The following is a 25447-nucleotide window of genomic DNA, read 5'->3' on the forward strand; positions in this document are numbered from 1 at the left end:
TTCAGGTGTTATTCCTGTGGTATTCAGTCAGAATTCGTTATGAATGTGCAGCCATTATTAAAAAGTGTTATAAAATAACAATAACAAATACATAGGAAGGCTGTAACTGCATCACAATGTTCTAAGGTTGAATTACAGCAGAGAAGCCAGAGTTAATGTAAGGGCCACATATGCAGCACTCATGCAAAAGACTTCTGAGCGTCTCTGTTTTTTCTCATTTCAGATCCAAGTGATTAAGATCAAGACTGAAGACAATCGGGAGACGCGTTCGGCCAAGGATGCACTGCTTCTCTGGTGTCAGATGAAGACCGCTGGGTAAGTTTTATTATCAAACCATCTCCATATTCTTACTATTGCAAACATCAACAAAACAGCATATTTATAGCGCAATTCTCCACTGTAGATGTAACCAGTAGGTGGGGATGTCATTTATAATAGCTCTTCAGCCTGAACAAATACATTGGCGGGGTATAAAACACGGCGTTAAAATGGTTTTCTTCAAGATTTTTTGCATGGTGTATTTGCAAGTTTTTAGCCAGTGCTTCCATCGTGCGCTGTATTGGGAAGTGAAATGAATGGAAAGCCCAGTAAGAGAAGCGTTGACCGACATTGTCTCTTGAATCTTTTGCCAGCTACCCCGAAGTGAGCATTCAAAACTTCACAACCAGCTGGCGAGACGGGCTTGCCTTCAATGCTCTGATCCATAAACACAGGTAATCCCATAAAACCATTTACCTGGCCATCCACCCGGCTGAAAGTTGGATGACCTATTCAGTTGCTAAAGGGTACTATTAGGAACCGTTAGGAAACATGGCTGCAGCATCAGGAGCAAATGTTATGGACAGCGGTGAGAGCTGAAGATCTTTGAAAGGTTTGAAGATTTTAACTTCTTTTGATTTTAGTTTATAACTTTGTCTTCCCCTTATACGTTCCCTTATATACAATCAAATTCAAATGGATTTATTTAACCAGGATATAACCCTTGGGATATACATCTAATTTCCAAGAGAAGGCAGCAAGAACTAACATTATAAAATCAAGGGCAAAAAGAGACAGGACACAAACAGTAATAAACATAAAAAGGAATACAGAATAAAAGCATCAGAAAGTCTAACAAATGCTTCATTCATCACATGATTTATACATCCCGCCATGATCCTTCCGCATTGGGAGGCGGGGTTAATTGGAGAGCTTGTGCTGAAACCAATCGAGATCTCAGACAGCTTCTATTGAACCAATCAACCATGGAAATTCATGCATGTGATTTCTGTTCTTTTCCCGTTTTTAGGCCCGATCTGATTGAATTCAGCAAACTGACCAAATCTAACGCCACCCACAATCTCCAGGAGGCCTTCAACAGTGCAGAGCAGCACCTCGGACTGACCAAACTTCTTGACCCAGAAGGTGGGCTTTATAACAATCCCGATCCTAGTCTTTTTATGAGCGCCCAACCCTTGCCAATGACTTCCATTCTATGTAACCCTTCCCTGCCTCTCCACTCCCTGCAGACGTCAATACGGAGAATCCGGATGAAAAGTCAATCATCACCTACGTTGTGTCCTTTTACCATTACTTCTCTAAAATGAAAGCTCTGGCTGTCGAAGGGAAGAGGGTTGGAAAGGTAAGAGCTATTGAATCTTCGCCTTTAAGGAGCAATTGATTTCTTATTATAGAACACAGAGCTAAACAAAATCATCCCATCAAATAGTCTAAAAGTGAGTTAAAAAGGGCAAACGAAACTGGATCCAGGAAACGTCACTGAAGCGTCATGTGTAAGTTCCTGCTGATTGGTTAACAGGCTTTGATGTAGTGTTAAAAAAAAGAAGTGGATAAACTAACCTTTTTGGTGTTTTATAGCAGACACTAAGGGTGTGCAGAGATGCCTTTAGCAGATTACTCCCACGTCAGCTGTGGTGGTGGTGCAGAATTTTGGGTTAAAGGTGAATCGGAAAAGATTCTGCCCATCACTAAATAAGCCAGGATTTACTTATCACAGTAGAGTTGGAGTGAGTCAACACTTTGGTTTTGGTATACTGAAGGGCTTTGATGTTTCAGTAAATTTGATCACTGATGCCCCCCATCCCACCCCCACAGGTCCTTGATAAGGCACTGGAGACGGAGAAGATTATCGAGCGGTATGAAGTGCTGGCCTCCGAACTGCTGGAGTGGATCGAGAAGACCATCGGCATTATCAGCAACCAGAAATTCGCCAACTCCCTGGTCGGGGTACAGCAGCAACTGCAGGCTTTCACCACATACTGTACCACTGAGAAGCCCATCAAGTAAGCCATGACCTCCCAACATGAACAGCAATCCTCTTGAGGAGATGGGCTGCATCACTTTAATGGGGATAAATAATGGGACACACATGTCAAATGTTCTAAGTTCTAAATGAAAATTCTATTCCACATTAGAAAATGATTTAGTATCATCAGCCAATCGGCTGTGGAAGTCACTGCATCAACTGTGAATCAAACTTAAAATCAATCCGCTGGCTTTTTTATTTTGACTTGCTGTATTGAAAGCTCAGTTCACATATACTTGTCTCCTATTAGCAGCCATTCATATGTATTGTTAAAAAGACATTATTAAATTGTGATCCAATATATTCGTTTTTTTAAGGGAAGGATTATAGAAGTAATTTGTTTAGGGTTAAAAAAACGTATTTGAATTTAAATATGCTGATGTACTTTTTATATTGATCACAACTCGTAATGATCAACAACATACTGAAGACTGAAGGTGTTTAAAGATGGTGCTCACTATATAAAATGGAGGCAAAGTAGAAAAATTACTTGAAAAATTGCACAAGTGGGCCTACATCGGATTTAGACAAGTTCTGAAAATATACCCAGTGAATATTAGTTCCATTACAGGTTAAAAAACTTCCATAGCAAAATCTATTATTTGTGTCCATCAACTTGAACGCCCTTGTTCTTTTCTAAATCTTAAACCTCTGCTCTTCCTAAGCTGCCTCAATGCCCTAAAACAATCCCCCGTGTTGAGTTCAGCTCTGTCTCTCTCTTTAAGAAAGACAAGCATCTGCTCATTGAGAGAGATGAAATATGAAACATCTGGATCACATCTGGGTTTGGCCTCATAAACAGCTGCACGGTGAAGACAGCATCTCTCGAACAGTCAGAATCATTATTCCTTGTATATTCAAAGTGCACGGAGACAAGCCACTTTTAATTACAGGCTGTTATGCGACTGGAAAATACCATCCATAGATATGTAAGATATAGATATAGATATGTAATAGCTACTACATGTAAACCTTTTTCTTGGAATTTAATGTGACGTGCTTGACTGAAATTCTTAGTTAAAAACAATGATCTGTTTGATGTTTGAAGTGATGGGCTATTGCTTGTAACCTGTCACTTGATTTCTGATTTCCTGGCGGCCGGAAATCACGTCACAAAACTCTCAGAAGAAACAGCTACTGGAGTTCCTGTTGCAATCGTGGCATCTCTTCCGGGTTACATGCACTGCTTTCATCTGGCGACTCAATGGTTGTGTTGTTGGCTCTTGTCTTGATGCACATCCCAACCCTAACTACTGAACACTCAATGGTGTTGAATTTAGAAATACTAAAAGAAAGATTCTTGTAGTATTTCTAGATCCTCCTCCTGTCGCCTCGTCTTTGCTAAGCAGCCCATCTGTGTGTTCTGGCTTCAGATTTCAAGAGAAGGGAAACCTGGAGGTCCTCCTGTTCACCATCCAAAGCAAACTGAGAGCGAACAACCAGAAACTGTACGTGCCTCATGAGGGGAATCTCATCTCTGACATCAACAAGGTGTGTGGCTGGATTGAGAAATGCACTCTTACTGCACAGCTTTGGCCAAAAGTTTTGCATCACCTACAATTTTAGGATTAAGACAACAAAAATTAAAAAAAACTATATGAACATAATTGAGATGTTTTATTTAACTACAAATGATATCGCAAAAGTCTACCGGAAGCCGTAATTAGCAGTATTTCATGTTAGATTTCAAAATGTCAATTATTTTTTAATGTTGTTTCATTAAGTATATGGAAAACTACAAAGCCGAATGTAATTCAACATGTTAACATAACATTATTCAGCAGGTTTCATTCGACTTTATGAAGCGAAATTAGTTCATTTTATAGGGTGATGCTAAACCTTTGGCCAGAGCTGTACAGTGGATGGCAAAACACAATACTCTAATTAAGGAAGGAATCTCATCCCTTCTTGCTTTATAATAATATAATTAAAATTTATAACAGTTTCCCAATGTGTCTATAGAGAACATATATATACGGTTTTTATTTGCCTTCTAAGGTATACTACAAACAATCACTCAATATTCTGTTTATAACACATGTATATATTTTTTTTAATAAATAGCAATTCAATTTGTAATTTTTGAAATATTAAATCAATTCATTCAGGGATTATTTTACCTGGCAAATCTTTACGTTCACTGTCAACAGAAGGTGCTTCCATGCAGATTAATTTTGAACCCTGTTTATGGCCTCTTCACAACCATCTTTTTAGATAGAAGCTTGAGCTTTGTCTGTCAGTTTGCAGCCTCTCTGTTGTTTCCTAAAGTTGCCGGTGGTAATGAAGGGGCTACAGGCTGTTTGGATAAGTCAGACACTGGCAGATTGTGTAACTGGCATATCTTGACTAAACGCGTTCTCAAGGAAATCTGGCTCCAAATCAAAAACAAAAATAGAAATCTGAAATTATTTCAGACATTATATAAAACATGTATTGTGCAAAGCGCAGCTCTTATGCTGAATTTCAGCAGCACGCCACTGGATTGGAATGGAAGCAAAGAATCATTCGAAACTAGTCCCAGTAAGCATGTTATTCCACTCAATGTGGATATCCCCACACGTTTTCAGTTGTGTTTAAAGGCTTTTTGTAGATTCAATTAGGAAATTGGTTTCTGATTACAGTGTTTGAGGTTATGAATATCCAAAGCGGGTGTTATGTGTGGGGATTTGCCTGTGTGTGTGTGTGTGTGTGGTTGTGTAAGGGCTCTGTGTTTAACCTCGTCTTGCCCAGGCCTGGGAACGCCTGGAGAAGGCGGAGCATGAGAGGGGCGTGGCTCTGAGGACAGAGCTGATTCGCCAGGAGAAGCTGGAACTCTTGGCTCAGCGCTTTGATCACAAAGTCACTATGAGGGAGGCGTGGCTGAATGAGAACCAGAGACTGGTCTCACAGGTATGAGGACGATCTAACATGTGTCGTTTAACTTCTAGTTACTATTAACTAGAATATGTAGCTGTCAAAATGTACTAAATGGTCTTTGGTGGTTCAATTTGCCTGACCATTTTTTAAAATTGGGGTTTACCTATTAATTGTAAACAACTGAGTTACGCTTTTATTCCATTATGTAATACGCTTACTTATAACAAAATGGGACCATCGTGAAAATTACTGTTAAACACATGCTGTCAACGCAGTTCCATCCCTCAAAAAGCGCAACATTGTATGCTTCCAATGTCTTTTTTAAAATCCAGGACAACTTTGGTTATGACCTGCCGGCAGTGGAGGCGGCGATGAAGAAGCACGAAGCCATCGAGGCGGACATCTCGTCGTACGAGGAGCGCATCGCTGTGGTTGTGGAGCTGTCGGCGGAGATGGAGTCCGAGAGCTACTACGACGTCCGGCGCATCGCTGCTCAGAAGGACAACGTCCTGCGGCAGTGGAGTCTGCTGAAGGAGCTGGTGATTGGGCGCCGGGCTCGCCTGGAGAGGAACCTCACCCTGCAGAACACCTTCCAGGAGATGGTCTACATGATCAACTGGATGGAGGAGATGCAGGTCAGAGGGGCTGCTTGTGTGTGTGTGTGTGTGTGTGTGTGTGTGACACGCTGAGGAAGGTATCTAGAAATATATATATATTTTTTTTTTTAAGATGTGATGTGAGTGCTTCTTGTTACCACAAGCCCCTTTTCTTCTGTTTAGGGTCTTTTGGTTCTTTGCATGTATCTTATATTTCACTTCAAACAACACTGTAGTTGTCGCTTCCTGGTATCTCATAATTACTCAATGTGTTGTTGTTCAAACTCCATCCAACGGTGTCGCTTTAATCAGGCAATATGACCTGCAGCAAAGGTACCAGGATGCAGCAGCTTCTGTATAATGTCTTTGTTTTGTTAGTTTGTTTGCTTGATTGATTCTTTTTTTCTTTCTTTCTTTTTTCTCCTTTCTTTCATTCATTTGTTGGTTCATCGATTTCTTTCTTTCTTTGTCTCACACATTACATCAAGAACATATTTTCATTTAAAAAAATAAAATACAAAAATAATGGCACCAATAGCGTCAGGTGTGAGTGTGCTGATCACTGAGGTTGCTTGCAGGTGCTGTTGCTCTCCAAGGACTTCGGAAAGCATTTGCTGGAGGTGGATGACTTGCTTCAGAAACACGGGCTGCTGGAAGCTGACATCTCCGTGCAGGCAGAGCGGGTGAAGACACTCAACGCGGCAGCTCTCAAATTCACCAGCATGGAAGGTGAAGGGCAGCTCCATTGCATAGCCATATCAGAGCCATATCAAAGTTAATTTGAATAGAGGTTCTGTGTGAAGGGCAGCACTTCAACTCAATTGAGCTAGACAGTTGTGGAAGTAAGTTGAAATAAGTCCCCAGTAAAATGCTACTTGGGGTGCTGGGTGTTTGAATCCTGTTATTGGCTGTGGGGAGCCTTTGTGCTCCTGCAGCATTGGAAAATAGATTGGGGATAGTTTGCCTGATTTGAAAAGCCCAAGAATATTGCCTCCCTGCTGCAACCCACTTATCGATTAGTAGGACTGACTATGTGATTGAAAAATCTTTCATTCACATGCTCTGATTAATTACAGAAAATGCCACCCCATAGTTTAATACTTTACTTCTTTCTTAACTTCCCCTCTCATTCCAGGTTACCAGCCCTGTGATCGCCAGGTAATCTGCAACAGGGTGAGACACGTCAGCACCTGCCTGGAAGAGCTCAAACAGCTTGCTGGAAAGAGGCGCTCGGAGCTGGAAGAATCCCGGCAGCTGTGGGCCTTCTTCCAGGAAATGGAGGAATCTGAGGCCTGGATCCGGGAGAAGACGGCCATCCTGGCCACCCAGACCTTCGGCAAGGACCTCAGCAGCATCTTGAAGCTGCTCAACAAGCACAAGACCCTGGCCGGGGAGCTCTTGGGCCGCCGGTCCCTCCTCCAGCAGACCATGAAGAAGGGCAAGCAGATCCTGACCCAGAAATGCTTCGGGACGGGGCACATCCAGGAGAAGATCATGGAGGTGAAGGCCCAGTGGAAGAAGCTTGAAGACCACGCGGGCTTGAGGCTCCACAAACTACAGGAGGCCCTCAGCTTCTTCCAGTTCAATGCAGAAACGGATGATCTCTTGGCCTGGCTGCAGGACACCTACAGGCTGGTCTCCAGTGAGGACTTTGGCCACGACGAGTACTCCACCCAGTCCTTGATGAAGAAGCACAAAGGGGTGGCCGAGGAGATCGAGAAGCACCGGATCTATGTGGTATCTCTCCGCAAGCACAAGGTCAGCTTGTCCGCGCAGTACCGGGACCTGGACGAGGTGCAGAACCGCATGGCAGAGGTGGAGCAGCTCTACACGGAGGTGACCGAAGTGACTGCCCTGAGGCAGCAGTGGCTCCACGATGCCCTGGCCGTCTACCGCATGTTCAGCGAGGTCAACGCCTGCGAGGTCTGGATCGATGAGAAGGAACAGTGGCTCAACAAAATGGAAATCCCAGAGAAGCTGGAAGACGTGGAAGTGGTGGCACACAGGTAAGTCAAGTCCTTTTCTTTCAGTTGTAATTACAGGTAGAATCAGGGGCTAAGGTGTAAGAAAAGAAACTGAATCTCATAATTAAGGAAGAGGGATAAAAAAAATATCTTGATTTACAGTAGCTTCCATATATGCTTCATGTTCTCATCTGCTTGTGAATTTGGGTTTTGTCTAGCCACTTTTGGAGGGTTTTTCAAACATCTGTGTTTTTGTATTGAACTTGTGGTATAGTAACAACAGCTTTAGTAGCAAGTGATTTTCAAACAGAATTTGTTAATAAAATCAATCCAATAATGCCTTGAAATTGAGTCGATGAGGTCGTTATGAATGCATTTCTCGTTAAAAGCTTAATTCAAGGTCGACAAAATGCCCTATACAGACGCAATCGAGTTTTTAGATCGTCATCTGGTAGATCTAGAGAAATGAACCTTGGTCCTGTCCACCCTCTCTCTGTATCGTAGCTGGGGTCTGTCAATCTCTGGCTCGCACTCAAGCTCTAAAATTGCATTTGCTGCTACTGCTGCTGCAACTCCCAGCAAACCCATAGTTTTTTTTTATTCCAGGTGAGTTATATACTTTTTCGTTAATTAAAACCCTCCTTTTTCATGTGAAAATTAACTCCTGATAAATGATGGCAATTAACACAGATTTCCTTTTAAATTCCCACGCAAACAAAAGAAATAGTTGCAAGAAGCCCTGCTCGTTAAAATATTAACATTATTTCGTAAATCAACATAATTTTTTGGAAATCACATTAGCACGATTGTTTAATAACGACATAAGTAGAACGACCGCTTAAATATGCCAAAATCAATGCTACATCATTAACAACATTTTGAAAATCCCTCCCCTTTGTAACATAAACTTCAGGTCTGAGAAACACCAGTGGCGGGCTGACCAATCTGATGAACAGGAGCGATGACATTCATAGATGTTGCATCCTAAAGTGTACCGTTACAGTACACTTTTGTCATTCAACTCATGGAACAGGAAAGCGTTTGTTTTTACTGTACAACTAAATTATTTTTTTAGTGTTTCCATTCACAGAATGTCCCTTAGGAACAGGTCTCTGAAAGTTCCTAAGAGTTTTTAGATCAAACAGCATGGGATGGTCAGTTTGTATTTCAGTATTGTTTTATAACAAATCGGTTTCTCGCTGACCAGGTTTGAGAGTCTTGACCAGGAGATGAACAGTCTGATGGGACGGATTCTGGATGTCAATCAGATTGTCCAGCAGCTTCTGGACAGTGGTCATCCGAGTTCTGCAGAGGTCAGAGGCTGCCAGGACCACCTCAATGGCAGGTAACCACTGGTCAGGGTCAATGAGAAATGTAAAATGATGACATAATATAATCATTTGTTTTTAAGTGTAGTGTACGAAGAGGCAAACATGGGCTTTTTGCTCCCGTTTGAGGGCCTAAAGGATCTATTATTAATTAATTTGTCATTTAGCAGACACTTTTATCCAAAGCAACTTACAGAGACTAGGCGCAGGCGAACTATGCATCAACAACTGCAGAGTCACTTACAATAGGACTTCGGTTTTATACTAAGGACGGATCTGAAAGGACTACAGGGACTATAGTGTGCTGCACAGTGCCGTTCTAACTGAGACCCACCACTCTTTCCAGTGAATGCCGTCAGACACAGCCTTTATCTCCAGTCGCTGTTGTCGGCCTGTGTGCTGACTCCTGATGAGTTTGTGTTTTATTTTTAACAGTGTTTAATATTCTACACTGTCAGTGTCTGCTTCATCGACCGTCAGTGCCGGGGGCTAAAGTCCACTTAGACTCCCCCCCCCCCCCCCCCCCCCCCCAGATGAGGGACAGTGGCATAGGCTAGGGTTGTCCAATCACGGTCCTGGAGGACCATTCCACTCCAGGTTTAACAGGTAAAATGAGACAATCAACTACTTCAAGGTCTGGATGCAGGTTCAATTAAATGCTTTTGAATGGGGTTGGAACAAAGACCAGGAGTGGTAAGGGCCAGCCCTGTTCTGCCAGCTAGGGACCGGAACACCCTTTGCTTGCCAGAGCTTGACGGATTTTGTTCGCTGTTTTTGAACATGGATTGCGCTTATGTCCGCTGGGGTGATACCACCAGCTTCTATTTGAACACAGGCTTCCAGAGGTGACTGAAGCAGCCCTCTGTGCTGCCTTAAGCCTCCACTAAACAGATGTTTTCCGCATGTGCTTATAAAGCAGCAACCCTCTAAATAATGGAAGTGCTATTTTTAAAACCGTGTGGAACACAGAGCCTTGATGCGGCTGGCACTCCACATTGTGAGATGTGGGAGTGTATTCAATTGTTTCCCCTCAGTACTGTAGAGGAGAGCACTGCAGCACTGATTGTGTTTTCTGACTCACATACTGTACTCACATGGAGACACATATATGCGACAGCCTGAAGGCATACACTGTAGAATATATATATACAGTATATATACAGATGCGGTTTTAAGGCTTAGCTTTCTGTTTTGCTTATATTAGTCTTATTTAATTTGAGACCATCCATGGTGGAGCCATTTCAAATTCTATACAGGATGCAATTAACAAGAAATCAGGGCACCCCCCCTCCCCTCTTCATTCAGTACTGACCCCCCCCCCCTGCAAATCAAAGTTGCAACCAATCTGCAATGAATAGTTGCAACCAATCTGCAATGTGCAATGAATAGCATTTGAGTTTTCAGACTATTGACGTAACGTAAACCACTTTTTCATTTGAGCAATTTTCCAGAAATCCATTCGTGTAAGGGATGTGCACAAGCAGTACAACTGTTGTATACTAAAAGTTCACAATTACTGCAGCTGCCATTTAGGTTAGCAATTCAATGGCTATGGGAGCTACAACTAATAACAGGAGACTGGAGAGAGATAGTCGGGCAAATGCCACCCAGATGGGACTGCATTAGGAATGTTTAATTTTGCTGTGCAATGTTCTCCAATGTTATTTCTGCTTAGATCATGGATTTGCAACAATAGAGAATACAAACAGTAGGATATTAAACAGTTAAGTAATTAATGATAGATGACATAAAGATAACGATTCAATCAGGGGCTGGGATTCTGTAGTGACTGTAAGGCTAGGATTAAGTCCTAGGTTTGGGTTAGGACATAACTTAGAGAAAAAAAAAACCTCCAGGTGCATTTTGAGAGAATCCAACTGAACTGCCCATCAGACCACACTGCTTGACGTTGCTCCCTGGTCTTGCAGGTGGAACCGGATTGTGGAGCTGGTGGAGCAGAAGAAGGACCACCTGAATTCTGTCGTGCGTATCCAGAACTTCTTGCTGGAGTGCACCGAGATGCAGTCTCAGATCAGCGAGAAGAGGAAAGCCATCGAGACCACCCAGTATGCCGGCACTGATCTGGGAGGGGTGCTGGCCCTTCAGAGGAAGCTCTCCACCATGGAGGGAGCCTTGGCCATCCTGGAGCCCAAGCTGATCAGCCTTCAGCAAGAGGCTGAAGAACTGGCAGCCACCCACCCCTCCCAAGCCATGGAGATATTGGTGCAGTTTGAGCAGATCAGCGTGGAGTGGGACGAGCTCAAGAGGATCCTGCAAGGGTGCGAAGACTCCCTCACGGTGGCCAGCAGGCTCCAGCAGTTCATCCAAGACCTGGACAACTTCTTAACCTGGCTGGTGCGCACCCAGACGGCCGTGGCTTCGGAGGAGCTCCCCAACAATCTGGAGGAAGCCGAGCGGCTCATCAACCAGCATGCCGCCTTGAAGGAGGAGATCGGACGCTACGAGGAGGACTACAACCAGATCCAGGAGGTCAACAAGCTCCTGGCTCTGGAGGAGGCCGAGCTGCCCTACATCTCCCTCCAGCAGTGGCTGCAGAAGCTGGATGTGGGCTGGAACAAGCTGCTGGAAATGTGGGAGAGCCGGAGGGAGGTCCTGGTGCAGTCCCACATATTCCACCTCTTCCTTCGTGACGTCAAGCAGGCAGAGTCCTTCCTCAATAACCAGGTAAGAGGAGGACAACAGCAAAAGAAACAAAAATAAAGCTACTTTATTTATGTAACTAGATTCCATTTCTTGGACAAATCGTTTTTTTCCCCCCTGTCCAGCAACAGTGTAGATTGCAAACGAGTCGGAAGTCTAGGGTGAAATGTACCAAATAAGCGCAATGCTGTTAGTGACTTTTAAGGGAATGCTTTGCAGCAGCATTTTTTCTTTGTGGTTGAGCCTTAGATGAATATGTCATTATGAGCGCTTCTGCATAAATTTGCAAAAGATCAGGGTTCTCAAATATTATAATGAGATGTACTAAAGCTGCCGGCAACTGCGACACGTTTTAAACAGTCGTGATTGGCAAACCTTTAAAAGGCAGTATGAAAAACAAGAAGGAGACATTGTCTTCAGCAAGAACGAGTGATTTGAAGGATGAGAAGAGAAAGGGTATTTCGGACCCGCATTACCCTCTTCGATTTAAATGAAGACCAGATTAAGCACAGGTTCAGGATCGGCAGCCACATAATGCTTGAGCTGCTGTCTGATTTAAAAGACGACCTGGAGCTTGTCACCCAGAGAAGCCATGCTATCCCTGCAGTGGTCACTCTATTGTCCACCTTCCATTATCTTGCCTCTGGGTCCTTTCAGGGGACTGTGGCAGCTGTTGCTGGCATTTCCCAGTCTGCTTTTTCTCGTGTATTGCCAGTTTTGCTCAATGCATTTTTGAGGCGAACACCCAAATACATATTTTTCCCCAAAAAGCAGGATGTACTTAAAAGCCTTGAAAACAAATTTCTATGACATTTCTGGTTTCTCCAACATGTTGGGAGCAATAGACTGCACACATGTGCCACAAACCCCTCCAGCTCATTCTGAGCATCCGTATAGGAATAGAGAACACACCTATTCTGTTAATGTGCAGGTGGTTTGTAATTGCGCACAATTTAGCACTGCTGACTAACTTAAATAAAAACTGACAGTATGCATTTGGCTTATAGGCTACTCATGATAATACAAATTAGTGGTATAATGCAAAATGTGTTGCTGGTCCCTTAAAATTCGTATTAACGAGGATTGACTGTTCTCCTGTATGTATCATAACTTGTCAATGCGGCACCATGATCTATTTTGTGTTAATTGTCTAAGCTGCCAAGTTAATAATAATAATAATAATAATAATAATAATAATAATAATAATAATAATAATAATAATAAGATAAAATAATTTAGTTTCAATTTAAAATAATCTTTTATACACATTGTACACCAATGCATACAATGCAGCAGCATGATTTATTTTGTGTTACCGGTTGGCTAAAGTAAAAAGAAAGTGTGCTAGGTATTTATTTGATTTTACTACTGTACTGTATACTGTATAGGCCTACTGTACAGATTTATATTTTTACATGAAACACATTAGTGTTATTTCAGCACAATGATTTATACATTTAAAATACATTGAGCACTATAAATGTATGTATGTGCGATTTTATTGTATTTTTAAAAACCTGACACCTCCTTATGTCGGACAAACATGTCTGGTTTAGCGAGGGGCTACTGTATGATTATGAAAAGCTTTTTGATAGAATCCCATTTTTTATTTGGGGGTGAAGGTGGGGGACCCACTATAGAATCTGATGGGATTAAACTGCCTTTCATTATTTAATCGAAAAAATGACGGACAACTCTCGCAGTGCTAGAGATCTCGCTAAAAGGACGCAACAAATATTTAAATTTGTATATTGCGGTTCTTTTCATTAACATATTTTCTCTTAGTATATACAACAAAATGTATACTTTGCGAATTGTCGCAACGAAAATGCAAATTGCGCTATGTTTGCACTGCGACTGGCCCATCTCAATACATCTACCCCTGAATGTTTTAAAATGATGATTCAAGGTTTGTTTTCAGCTATAGGCAAACATAGCTGTGCCCTATTTATACAAGAATAGTAACATTATACATTTGGAAAAGAACATTATCAAGTCCGTATTTTACCCTGAAATGCCCCTTTCTGGATCACATTTGCTACAATGCTTAGCCACCCCTCTATTATTATTTTTCACAAGCCAGAATTTTTCATATGCAGAACATCAGGGGTCTCTAACCCTGGTCCTGGAGAGTCCCCAATCCAACAGGTTTTATAGGTGTCACACATATAAAATCTGGACTAATTAAGCCAATAATTAAGTAACTGAGAGCTCGGTTGTAATGAAAACCAGAAGACCCTGAGCTCTCCAGGACCAGGGTTGGAGAGCCCTACAATGCATTAGTTGCCAGACGGGGGGGGGGGGGGGGGGGGGGGGGAATAAAAGTGCTTTGTACAAGAAATGGAATCTAGTTACATAAATAAGAGGCTTTTTTCTCATTTCAAAAATACTTGGGCATTAAAGGGTTAATTTGCATTCTTTCCTTGCAGCTGTACTTTACATACAGTGCAGCCATAAGTCCTTATCACTGGAATCTGTAAAGGGTTAAGTGCGTTTCTGTGAAGCAGTGGGGGAAACGTGCAGTGGATTAGCATAATTTCTATTTTATCTGGTTGTCATTCAACCCTACCCACTCGAGGGGGTTAGAGCGGAGCTGTGTGCAGCTTAGAGAGGGTCTGACTAGCAGCTCAAAGCAGAGGTTGTTAGCTAATACACGAGGTTACATGTGAGCTAGAGGGGGAGAGAGGAACGGAGAGAGATGTGCCAACGATCATTAGCTACCCAGCAATGCGCAAGCTCCCTCCAATATTAATCTGAGTTAATCAAGTTACAGTAAAAGGCTGGCCAAAAAAAGCACCTACCAAAACACAGTAATCAGGGTGTAGGACCACCAAGAGCAGCAGGGATGGCTTTGTTTAGACATTATTCTGCAGGGACTGGTGATCATGCCTCAATAATTGCCTACTGCCTCTAATTCCTTTATCCCGGGTATGTTTCTCATAACGGATACTGTGCAGAACCAGATCACATTAAAGGAATGACAGCAATTAAAAGCTTCTGACATCAGCTACTGCATGTCTTTGTGCACTGTTTGTTGAAGAAATAACCCCCTTGGTAAACCTGCCCCCTTTCCCGTAGGTACAGTAATGCCAACTGTATCATCTCCTCACTGTTGCAGGAATACTACAAGAAATTAGGTTAAAAAGGCAACACATTAAAAGAGAAAAATATGTCAACAAATTCTTGGTAATCGGTATGATTACAAGCCAAAAGCTGTTCTAATCCAATTTTTAAAAAAAAACAGGATTCAGAAATCTGGTTGTATTTGGGAACTGGGTCAAGTGATTTCATGTAATCTGTAAGATGGTTAACCCTTTCAAATGCTTTTCCAAGCAGATTCCCCAGTCATGTAAATTCATGATTTCCAGATCCAGTAATGCAGAATTATCTTATAACAATTATAAGTCGCCCTGGATAAGGGCGTCTGCTAAAAAATTAATAATATGTTTCCCCATATACTTAATGAAAAACTGACAAAAATTGAAAAACGTTGACATTTCGAAATCTAACCTGAAATACTGTACTACTATTATGGCTTCCGGTAGACTTTTTGCGATATCATCTTGTAGTTTCTTTGATGACATGATGTTAAATAAAAGATCTAAAATATGTGCCTAGTGTTTTTAAATTATGTCTCAATCCTAAAATTCAAGGTGATGTAAAATGTTTGCCCATAGCGGTAGCTGTTATGGTATTGACAAAGCTCTGTTTCTTACTCTATCCTCTCTCAGGAATCAGCCCTGGCTCATGTAGAGCTGCCCACCACCGTGGAGACAGTGGAAGCCACTATAAAGAAGCACAGAGACTTCACCACCACCATGGACCTGAACCTGCAGAAGATCAAAGCTGTGATGGAGGCTGGGGAGAGCCTGGTGGGACAGGGAAGCATCTACTCTGAGCGCTTCAAGGAGAGGATTGAGATCATCAGGACCAGGTACAACCACCCACCTCACCACCTCGAAATCCTCAACCTGCCATCTATACACTGGTGCCCAACACCCTCCAATCAGGCACCGTTCAGTCTCGATTCCCCAAGCTTTTTACTCCAAATCGCCACTAGCACAGTCTTTTTTCAGACAGAAAGAAACAATAGATTCTGTTGTTGATAATCCATGTTCAATAGCAGATTGAATAGACAACGTACCAGATACTGAAGTCAGATTCCATACTCAATATACCAGATTCCATTGTCGACATAACAATTTCTTTAATACTCATATTTATTCGTTAATAAATTCCAGCTGATTCGCCAGATTCAATTGTCAACATACCAGACGCAATAGTCAATACGCCAAATTCAATAGTCTATACGTCAGATCCCATCGTCAACATGTCAGATCAAACACACACAGAGGGCCAGCTGCTGCCAAGCTGTTGTTAATTAGGCTACTGAGAGGCTGAGATAAACTGGCTTGACTTCCAAGAGGAACTGGCAGGAGTATTGCTCTCGGAGTAGCCACACTGCCAAGCCATCATACACTGGCCATCTGCACCCGCTACAGTGTGGCAATAACAACTAGAAGGCTGTTCTACGTTTGATATATCTTTTCAAAAGGAAACAAATATAGACAGAGCGGAAACTGGGGCCAATTTCAACCAGACCTTAATATTTAATGCATCTAAGCACGGAGTGTAATTTCAGTTACTGATCTCAAGGTGCGAGGTGAAGACCCTCTACTTTGGAGAGCTCAGTCCGAATAACCCAGTAACCGCGTTGTGCAGCTCTAATTGACACCAAGTAAATGTGAAAAAGATCTGTGACTTTCATTGCTGTATATGTCCTCCGGTATTGACTGCGCTTCCTTCGATCTCTTTCTTCCAGGACTAAAAAGAACCGAAGCTCGGCTGAGGAATGGCTTCAGAAGCTGTTAGACCAGTGGGAACTGCAGAGGTTCTTACAGGATTGCCACGAGGTAGGCTGAGACTTGCATGAAAGTGATTCATCAAACCCAGAAGGGAATAAGGGGGTGCAAGGGGTGCTATAACCTTCTATGCCAGTGGCTCCCACATTTTTTCTACAGACCACTACTGTCGTCAGACCAAGAACGTACACTACAAACTATATCTGTACCATTGTAATTGTGAAATTGTCAAAGGGTTGCTTTTGGCTACAGATCAGCAATGCCAAATATTTAATAATCTGATAGATAAATAGCAACTAGGATGTTGTTAAGAGGCACAGATTGTTTGTTGATGTGCTGTGTTGTGGATTGATGTTTTGGGAGCGTGGGAGACTATGCGTTTTAAGAATACGGCCCGTATTCTCAAAGCGCTAGATTCTCAAAGCCATTTACTCCAAAACACTATCAGTGTTTGTGAATGGGAAAAAAACAACCCCAAAAACAAAGAAACGTCCATAAGAAAATGACTCAATACTTCATTCAAGCCCCTGCGTGTTTATTTCTGGTTTGATAACTTACGTTTCCCCTTTCTGGATTTTTTTTTTTCTAATGTCAAATTGGGGTAAATAGCCTTGAGAATGTAGCCCTTAATGTCAATGTGCACAGCTTTAGTCATTTCTGTAATTCCTGCCTTTGAAATTAGGCCATGGCGCATTTAACCCATTAAGTACCAAATAAAATATTTGAAAAAATTACAACACAAGCTGAATTTATGCAATTTGATACGTATCAATATTTCATCACTGTTTTTGGCTAAAAACTGCCGCGTCCTATTTTGAACACAGTCAAGTTTAATGTGTGAAATTCTACGCCAGCTATGAAGCTCAACACATAGAAAAATGAGGCTTAACATCACTGTAGTAGGAAAACCCCAAGAAATTAATCATCTTTATGCTTCAGTTTCTTATTTTAAACTGAGGCGTTACGAAAGCATCTGAAGGGCTATATTTGCAAAATTGACAGTTACGTTTAGACTAACACAATTAGAGTAAGTTAGCATAACAATATAGTTAAAGAGAACATTTAAATAACAGGCGGATACCAGTTAAAAATGCTCCCATAACAATTACAAAGCAGCCTATCCTCCAACAAGGGCAAAGGCACTGAATGGGTTAAGTTCGACCTCAATGTGCCAGCGTGCTGCAAAACATGTGCTGCTATTGCCGTTCCCTTATCTCATTCAGCCCTGTTTGCCAGTACCTTTTTTTCTCCTCCTGTTCTGAGCAAAGCAGTGAATTGTCCCTGGTGACGCCCTGAAAAGACATTGCTCGCACTCTCTCTTGCTCGCTCGCACACTCTCTCTCTCTCTCTCTCTCTCTCTCTCTCTCTCTCTCTCTCTCTCTCTCTCTCGCTCTGCTCAAGCACTGCAGTAGCAAGCAGTGTCTAAATGCATGCTGTAGATTCTGCCAGCAACACTGAACAGGACTGCAGATGCAGCATCACAATGCAGGGATCTAAGACAGATATTAGAATCGAAGAGCCTTAGAATCGGGGAGTTGGGGGAAGGATTTGGAAGCAAAAAAAAGGGGGTGGGGTGGGGTGGCGGCAGGGCAGTATCGTCTACCCCTCCTACATCCCCCCCAAAAAAAATCTGTTTTGAGGTTCAGGGTGACTGTTGACTGCGCAGGACAAATTCAACGAGGAATCCTTTGTTGATTTGATTTTTGATTTTTTTTTTGTTTTTGTTGAGATTTCTAGAGCTACTGGGCCTATCTGTGGATATATCAACTGGGATATTGATATATATTAAAAGGAAAATATATTATACAGCCTGGTTGGTTTAACACCAAGAAGACTGCTGTAGTAGCATGTTAAAAAAACAGAGGCCAGATTTAATAGACTCTTTGTAACCCAGGAAGAAAGAGTGCATGGATTATGCTTCAATGGCTGGACAGAATTCATCCCCATTTGTATTTTTTTTTTAAGTGAAGAAGACAGGTTTGCCCATTGCTGAAGCCTTCCTCCACCCCCTTCCCCAGCCCCCTTTCTCCCACTCCCCCATACACGGTCTCCCACACTTGGGCTCCGTGCTCCAGAATGCCCCCTGAAGTCCAGACCCCTGAATACTGTCTCTCTGTTTCCTAGCTGGACGACTGGGTCGCGGAAAAGATGCTGATGGCTCGCGACACGTCTCGCGACGAGGCCCATAAGCTGCACAAGAAATGGCTCAAGCACCAGGCTTTCATGGCTGAGCTAGCCCAAAACAAAGACTGGCTGGAGAAGATTGAAAAGGTAAGCAAATAGGGATGCATGATTTCATATAATCAGCTGCTATTACTGTACTTAATAATGTGTGTATGTGGGGGGGGGGGGGGGCGGTTATGGGTTCACCCCAAAGCAAATTTGGTCCCCCTACAAAAATCTTACTTCACTTTAGGCTTTAACTCATTTACAGATTTCTACCTGGATTCAAATAAATTTGTCGTAAAACTGTTAAGCCTACTCCAGAGTTTCATGGGTATCAAACTTTGTTTAATCCATCAAAACTGTCTTTCAGTCACTTGTGAGTAAAAACTTGAAAGCCTAATGTTGTATTTAATTAATTGTACACAGCTGGTTAAGATTCTATTAATTAAGAAGTTATTTGACTTTGAGAAAGTTTGTGACCCTGCATTATAGAAACATAAGTAACCATGTATGTTTAAAAAAAAATAAAAGTGCTTTGTTTCAGCATTGTAACAGCTCCATGTAGGAAAAAACCTATTTGTTATTTCTGTTGTCTTTCCTAAGCTCTAAGACATAGTAGCAGGACCATTTTGAGTACCAGTGTAGTGAAAAGCAGGATTCACGTGACTAGGAAGCTTCTGCCCCAACATCTAAAAAATTACCACTGAGGGAGGTCTAAACAAACCGGACTGTCAATCAATTCTAGACAATAAAACTAATGGTAGCGAATGAAGGATGTAAAAGCCTGCAGGCAACACAGAACGGTTTCATCATGGTTTCAGATACAGAATGCTACAATATGGGCAACAAGGACACCTTAATTAAAGCTTACAAACCCCTCAATTATACGTACAGCCCCCTGGTACCCTGTATCCCTGGTACAGTATCCCTTTAGGTAACACTTTACATTGTGCCTCCAATTACTGTGTATTTACATAGCCGTTACTTGTAGATAAATGTGTGCTTACACATAATTACAATGTTATTATGCATACAATGTACTTAAATGTGTAAATCTTTTTTGCATGCTATAACCCTAACCCTTTTTTTGATGCAAAAGATTTACACATTAAGTGCATTGTAACTATGCATAATAACATTGTAATTATGTGTAAGTGCACATGCATTTACCAAGTAACTACTATGTAAATGCACAATAATTACAGTAAATACAGTATTACCTGCATTTAAAGGTAGATGAGATTGCATTATAATTGCAAGTATTTTTTTGGAGAGTTTGATTGGGAATATCATCTGGACAGTATTATATAACAATCCAGGAATTGTTTTTTGTTTTTATGACGAATCCCAGATCCCAGTTAGGTTCAGATAATAGACTTTTGAAATGAACCAGCAACATACATACAGTTCATAACCCAACTGCATTCCTTTCACCTTCCTTTGCAAACCGTTTGTATGATATCCAGGCTCGACCAACAGATTTGGGGTTTCCATTTAACACTCCTAAGCAGTTCAGCACGTTTTAATCCGCTCAGGTTGTGACAGAATGAAAAGCTCTTTAGTATTAGCTACTGTAGGCAGCTATGCTAGTTCATAACTTTATATCATACAAAGTAGACTCTGATATCAAGAGTTATGGCAAATGGCTTTTCATCAGTTGGTTTGGTTTGTGTACATTAACATTATTAGTGATACGGTTGAATCATTTTAAGTATTTATTATAAACTGTTATTGTCAGGTCAGAGTGGTTGCTTATTGGCTGATTTGACTTTGAATGAGGGAAGAATCGTCTTGTACTCTACAGCACCCCATATTGTATTTTTGCCAATACATAATTAACTAACAATAAACAGTGTAGCTAACGTGTCCATCGCATACAAACTAGCTGTTAAATAACCTTTTTGGCACAAAAAAATAAATAAAATCTGATGCCGTTATCACATCAATATCAGTGTCTACTATTTAAATGTAGAATATCGTATAGGTTTCTCATGAATGCAAGCTGGATTTCTACCCACTTGTCAGGGCTGTACCTGGTTCTTTTGAGTAGATAGATAGATAGACAGATGGATAGATAGATATATAGATAAGATAGACAGATAGATAATTAAGTGTAGTTTATAAGGTAATTAATCTTTAAGCCTATAAATGCGACAGCTAGAAAAAGGTACATATTTTCCTCACACTATATCAATGACAGAGTAGTGGGAACATAGTAGGCATGCACCAAGTAAATAGCTTTGGCATTTTGCCTTTTTATAGTTTTTACAGTCATTCTATTAATATTAAAGACTACCTACTGCCCAATTCACAAGAGTCCCATTTTCAACCCTTATAAAAGTTTCCCACTATAAAATCATAGCAAAGTGTAATGAAGCACAATGAAAGCATGGTAAAGCAGAGGCAAGCATTGTAAAGCACAGTGAGGTGTGGTAAAGCAGAGGCAAGCATTGTAAAGCACAGAGAGGGCTGGTAAAGCATAGGGAAGCATTGTAAAGCACAGAGAGGTATGGTAAAGCATAGGGAAGCATTGCAAAGCACAGAGAGGTATGGTAAAGCATAGGGAAGCATTGTAAAGCAGAGAGGTCTGGTAAAGCATAGGGAAGCATTGTAAAGCACAGAAAAGTCTGGTAAAGCATAGGGAAGCATTGTAAAGCACAGAGAGATACGGTAAAGCACAGGGAAGCATGGTAAAGCATGGGGAAGCATTGTAAAGCACAGAGAGGTATGGTAAAGCATGGGGAAGCATTGTAAAGCACAGAGAGGTATGGTAAAGCATGGGGAAGCATTGTAAAGCACAGAGAGGTATGGTAAAGCATGGGGAAGCATTGTAAAGCACAGAGAGGTATGGTAAAGCATGGGGAAGCATTGTAAAGCACAGAGAGGTATGGTAAAGCATGGGGAAGCATTGTAAAGCACAGAGAGGTATGGTAAAGCATGGGGAAGCATTGTAAAGCACAGAGAGGTATGGTAAAGCATGGGGAAGCATTGTAAAGCACAGAGAGGTATGGTAAAGCATGGGGAAGCATTGTAAGGCACAGAAGTGCGTGTGCAACTCGCAGTAGTCGTTTATCTAATTGTAATACATAGTGCTTACATAAATGGGGGCTCATCTTGGATAATTGTCATTTTTTTTGAGCTGTACTGCTTACACGATGGTGTTACTGGCACTGTATTTGCGCCTGTCCCAGATTGACCAAACTGACCTTGCGTTCCAAACAGCTGACAAGTGTAATTCTCCCTGGACATGCTTGTCTGAGAATTTGCAAGTCTGTGCACTTGTCCTTGGAGCTCTGCGCAGAGCTGCTGCATGCAGGTGTACTGGACTCAGCATCCGGACATTCAGGAATTCAGGACAATGTATGCCAAGTACAGTGAAAACTCTCTATTAAGGGCAGCCAAGGGACCAACAAATAGTGGACTTAGTAGAGGAGTGACGTTAATACTGAAGGTACAAACATTAGGATTTATTGTAACAAATTAATAACATAGGATTTGAATAATTTTGTTTCCTACAATGTATTACATTTGCTACAAAATTGACTACGATAGATAGATAGATTTGACAAAGTTTTGTGATCAATCAGCTACTGGGAACTGGGCAAGCACTGGTGGGCCGAACAGCCTCTTCTCCTTTATATATTTTCTCGTGTTCTTTTTTATGTTAATCTTAATTATTTTTACTAGGACGATGTGCTCATGTGCAACATAATAGAGGTGGGAATTTTGAGTAATCTACAAATTTCATGTACCCCAGTAATAGTTTAATGACAGGCATTAAAACCTATAAAATTTTCCTTACCTAATTCTTCCATCCCGATAAACACTGACAGGACACTCCTGTAAATGAGACAGTGGTGTAGTCCTAAATCTTGTCTTAAAATAGTCCTAAAATGTTGATTTTCTTAAACAAGAATGATTATACGGATATCACGTTTTATTTGTATACTGAACTTAACACATGTATAATAGGTAATGCATTTATCTAATTTCTACAAGTATTTCCACGTCTTTAAGAATGCTTTACTTTACGTGTCTGTGTGTCAGTGGCAGAACAATGATGTTTGAGCTGCCTATAGAAAATAATCCCGGAACTTTGGTCCAGCACGTTCCGACTTAACTGCACCACTGATATTACATCTTGGTGGAAACATAAATACCTTTAATACAAAGGACATTGCACTGTGTGTCTGAGCGTGCATGTGGAAGAAATATTCCTGCATGTTAAGATTGGTGCAGGTTTCAGTCCCATTGAGGTGCGATTGATTTCTCGCTGCATTTGCCATCTGCAGTCAGCCTCGCTGTGTAGGAGGGGGAGTGCATTATTATATCACGTGCCGCTTGCTGCAATTTCGTCTCCAGCGAAAACAAACTGCTTTCCCAGCTCTGACGCGCTAGTGCTGGGTGGAGGAGCTTGCTGTCTCTGCAATATGAGGCTCTGGCAAAGAGAGAGAGAAAGACTCCTGCAGCCCTGACTGGAGAGATGAAATGCAGATCTACAGCACAGAGATGCAGCGGAACCCAGGGTTGGGGTCAACTCTCGTTTTTCAATAAAATAAATTCCAATTCCAAATTCCATTGTAATCGATTCCAACACGTCATTGATCAAAATTGCAACTGGCAGTATTCTGTTAAAATGAGCTTCTCACAGTGGCAACAAATGACTTGGATTGAAGTCACTGTTAGATTTGATTTTAAAAAGGAATTGGAAATGGAACTGGAATTGAAAAACAGTTATTAACCCCACCACTGGTGGCACCCTGCCTATCAGTACCCATAATCTATAGCTTTATACAGGGGTCATTCCGTGCTTTAGTGTACCAAAGGTCTGACTCATTTAGGGTTCTTTGCTTCCATTTAAATTCATGAACTTATTCCTAAACACATTTTGAACCTATGAGCGATGTTTGAAAGCATTTGAAAACATGTCTGGCCAGGGGAAGGATGGAAATTGGAAAGGGTTTGCTTACACCTGCCATTGGCTCCTGTTCGGAATAAGACTATTACCTCTGGCTGAGAGGTGCAATGAGGCATGATTGAGAAGCTCTGTCTTCACGGGGTGGGGGTTAGTGAGGGTGATTCCAGTTTAATTACCCCTCGGGGTGAAAATGGCTGCTTCTCTCTGAATAGAAGTTATTTAAAATTGTGTAATTGATTAGCGCTGTAAAAAAGGGAACTAACATGGGTCATAAAGTGGAGCTGTATTGTTTTTGATGGAATTGCATTGTGGAGCCTGATAGCTGGGTTAATTCAGCCTAGCTTGTGTGTCTTTACATTAATGCCAGAGTCTGCAAAAAAAAAAAAAAAAAAAACAGCCTAATGAACCACATGCTGCTCTGCAGTCTTGGGCTCAGTTTAGAAAAAGCTGTCATAAGCTATAACTCGTTGGCTGAAAATGACTATTGCCTGGGTTTGATGCATTGGAGCCCACAGTCCATTACAACAGCTGGTTTCATCAAACCAGAAGAACAAAGACTGTGATGTTTGCAGCGATTCAGAGTGTTGCTGTTGAGCTAGCTGTCTCCTTATTTTTTCGAAAATTGTATTCAGCTGGTACACTAAGCAGTACAGTAAAATAATGCTTCTGATTTGTCAATCCTCGCTCTTTGTATCTCACAGAGGTCAGGAGGGTAAGGTTGCACAGGTAAACTAAGTGACAAACAAAGACTGTGGAGAAATGTTGACCTAGGTCAACCAAGGTCAAAGTCACAGAATACCAGACCAATCCTACAGCTTTTAATGTTCCTTGAACCAGTGATCCCATGCTGATCTAGTTACAGACATCTCTAACACAGGCTAGATCAGCTATCAGTGTCTTTATAATTGTGACAGCCAGCGACACCTCATAAACTGTGGATCGAGGCTTTCTTTCCTATTGATGGCTATACATAGTAGCTGAGGCCAGGCTGGTTCTTACTATTTAAAGGACACTTTCAGTTGATCTAGGCTGTGTTACACATCACACAGACTGGTAATCGAAACTGAGGAGAAGCTACCACAAGAGGTTTAAAGCAGCGGCGGTGGCAGGCATGTCTCTAACCCGTTCTGTGTGTGTGTGCGTTCCAGGAGGGCCAGCAGCTGATCCAGGAGAAGCCAGAGTTGGGCTCCATCGTGCGGAAGAAGCTGGGGGAGATCCGACAGTGCTGGCTGGAGCTCGAGTCCACCACACAGGCCAAGGCTCGTCAGCTTTTCGAGGCCAACAAGGCAGACGTGCTGGTGCAGAGCTACACGGAGCTGGATCAGCAGCTGCTCCAGCTCGAGGGGAGGCTGGGCCAGGTGGACGAGGGCCGAGACCTCACCAGCGTCAACAAGCAGCTCAAGCAGCTCCAGGTCTCTGCGCCCCTGTGCATGGTTTTGAAACAGCTGGACAAAGGTTTTAGATATATCCATTCACATCAGTTTGACTTACCAAAATAAAAGCATGATTTATCACACTTGATAGTATAGTATGGTCAATTTATACTGCAGCATAGTATAGTGTAAACTCCATTATATACTTAGTTAGCCAATTTAGTCTTCTAGACATTAGTGTATAACTCAACCCTTTACAGTGTTTTGCAGGTGACTGGGGTTGTAGACAGGTGAACCACTGATTCACCTGAGCTGTTCATCCCCATGCATTGTCCATGCAGCCAGTTTTTCATTGCAGCCTCTTTCATTCTCCTTTTTGACAGCATGCTGGTGCTATGAGCTGTTTTTGACTTCCTTT

General features: G+C 41.8%; 1 protein-coding gene across 2 annotated transcripts in view; it reads left to right on the top strand.

Annotated features, from left to right (window-relative positions):
• LOC117415636 (spectrin beta chain, non-erythrocytic 4-like) overlaps window positions 1-25447 on the top strand; it is a 47535-nt gene that overhangs the window by 1810 nt on the left and 20278 nt on the right. For both annotated transcript variants that reach the window (XM_034026222.3, XM_034026223.3), the window contains exons 4-19: window positions 224-315; window positions 633-713; window positions 1289-1404; window positions 1509-1621; window positions 2095-2282; window positions 3679-3796; window positions 5036-5194; window positions 5494-5796; window positions 6336-6486; window positions 6893-7763; window positions 8929-9066; window positions 10978-11734; window positions 15442-15644; window positions 16533-16623; window positions 18697-18843; window positions 24805-25068. In XM_034026222.3, the coding sequence (XP_033882113.3) occupies window positions 224-315; window positions 633-713; window positions 1289-1404; window positions 1509-1621; window positions 2095-2282; window positions 3679-3796; window positions 5036-5194; window positions 5494-5796; window positions 6336-6486; window positions 6893-7763; window positions 8929-9066; window positions 10978-11734; window positions 15442-15644; window positions 16533-16623; window positions 18697-18843; window positions 24805-25068 (3792 nt within the window). The remainder of the gene's footprint in view (window positions 1-223; window positions 316-632; window positions 714-1288; window positions 1405-1508; window positions 1622-2094; window positions 2283-3678; window positions 3797-5035; window positions 5195-5493; window positions 5797-6335; window positions 6487-6892; window positions 7764-8928; window positions 9067-10977; window positions 11735-15441; window positions 15645-16532; window positions 16624-18696; window positions 18844-24804; window positions 25069-25447) is intronic.

This window comes from Acipenser ruthenus, chromosome 7 (genome assembly GCF_902713425.1).
Source record: "Acipenser ruthenus chromosome 7, fAciRut3.2 maternal haplotype, whole genome shotgun sequence".
NCBI classification, from domain to species: domain Eukaryota; kingdom Metazoa; phylum Chordata; class Actinopteri; order Acipenseriformes; family Acipenseridae; genus Acipenser; species Acipenser ruthenus.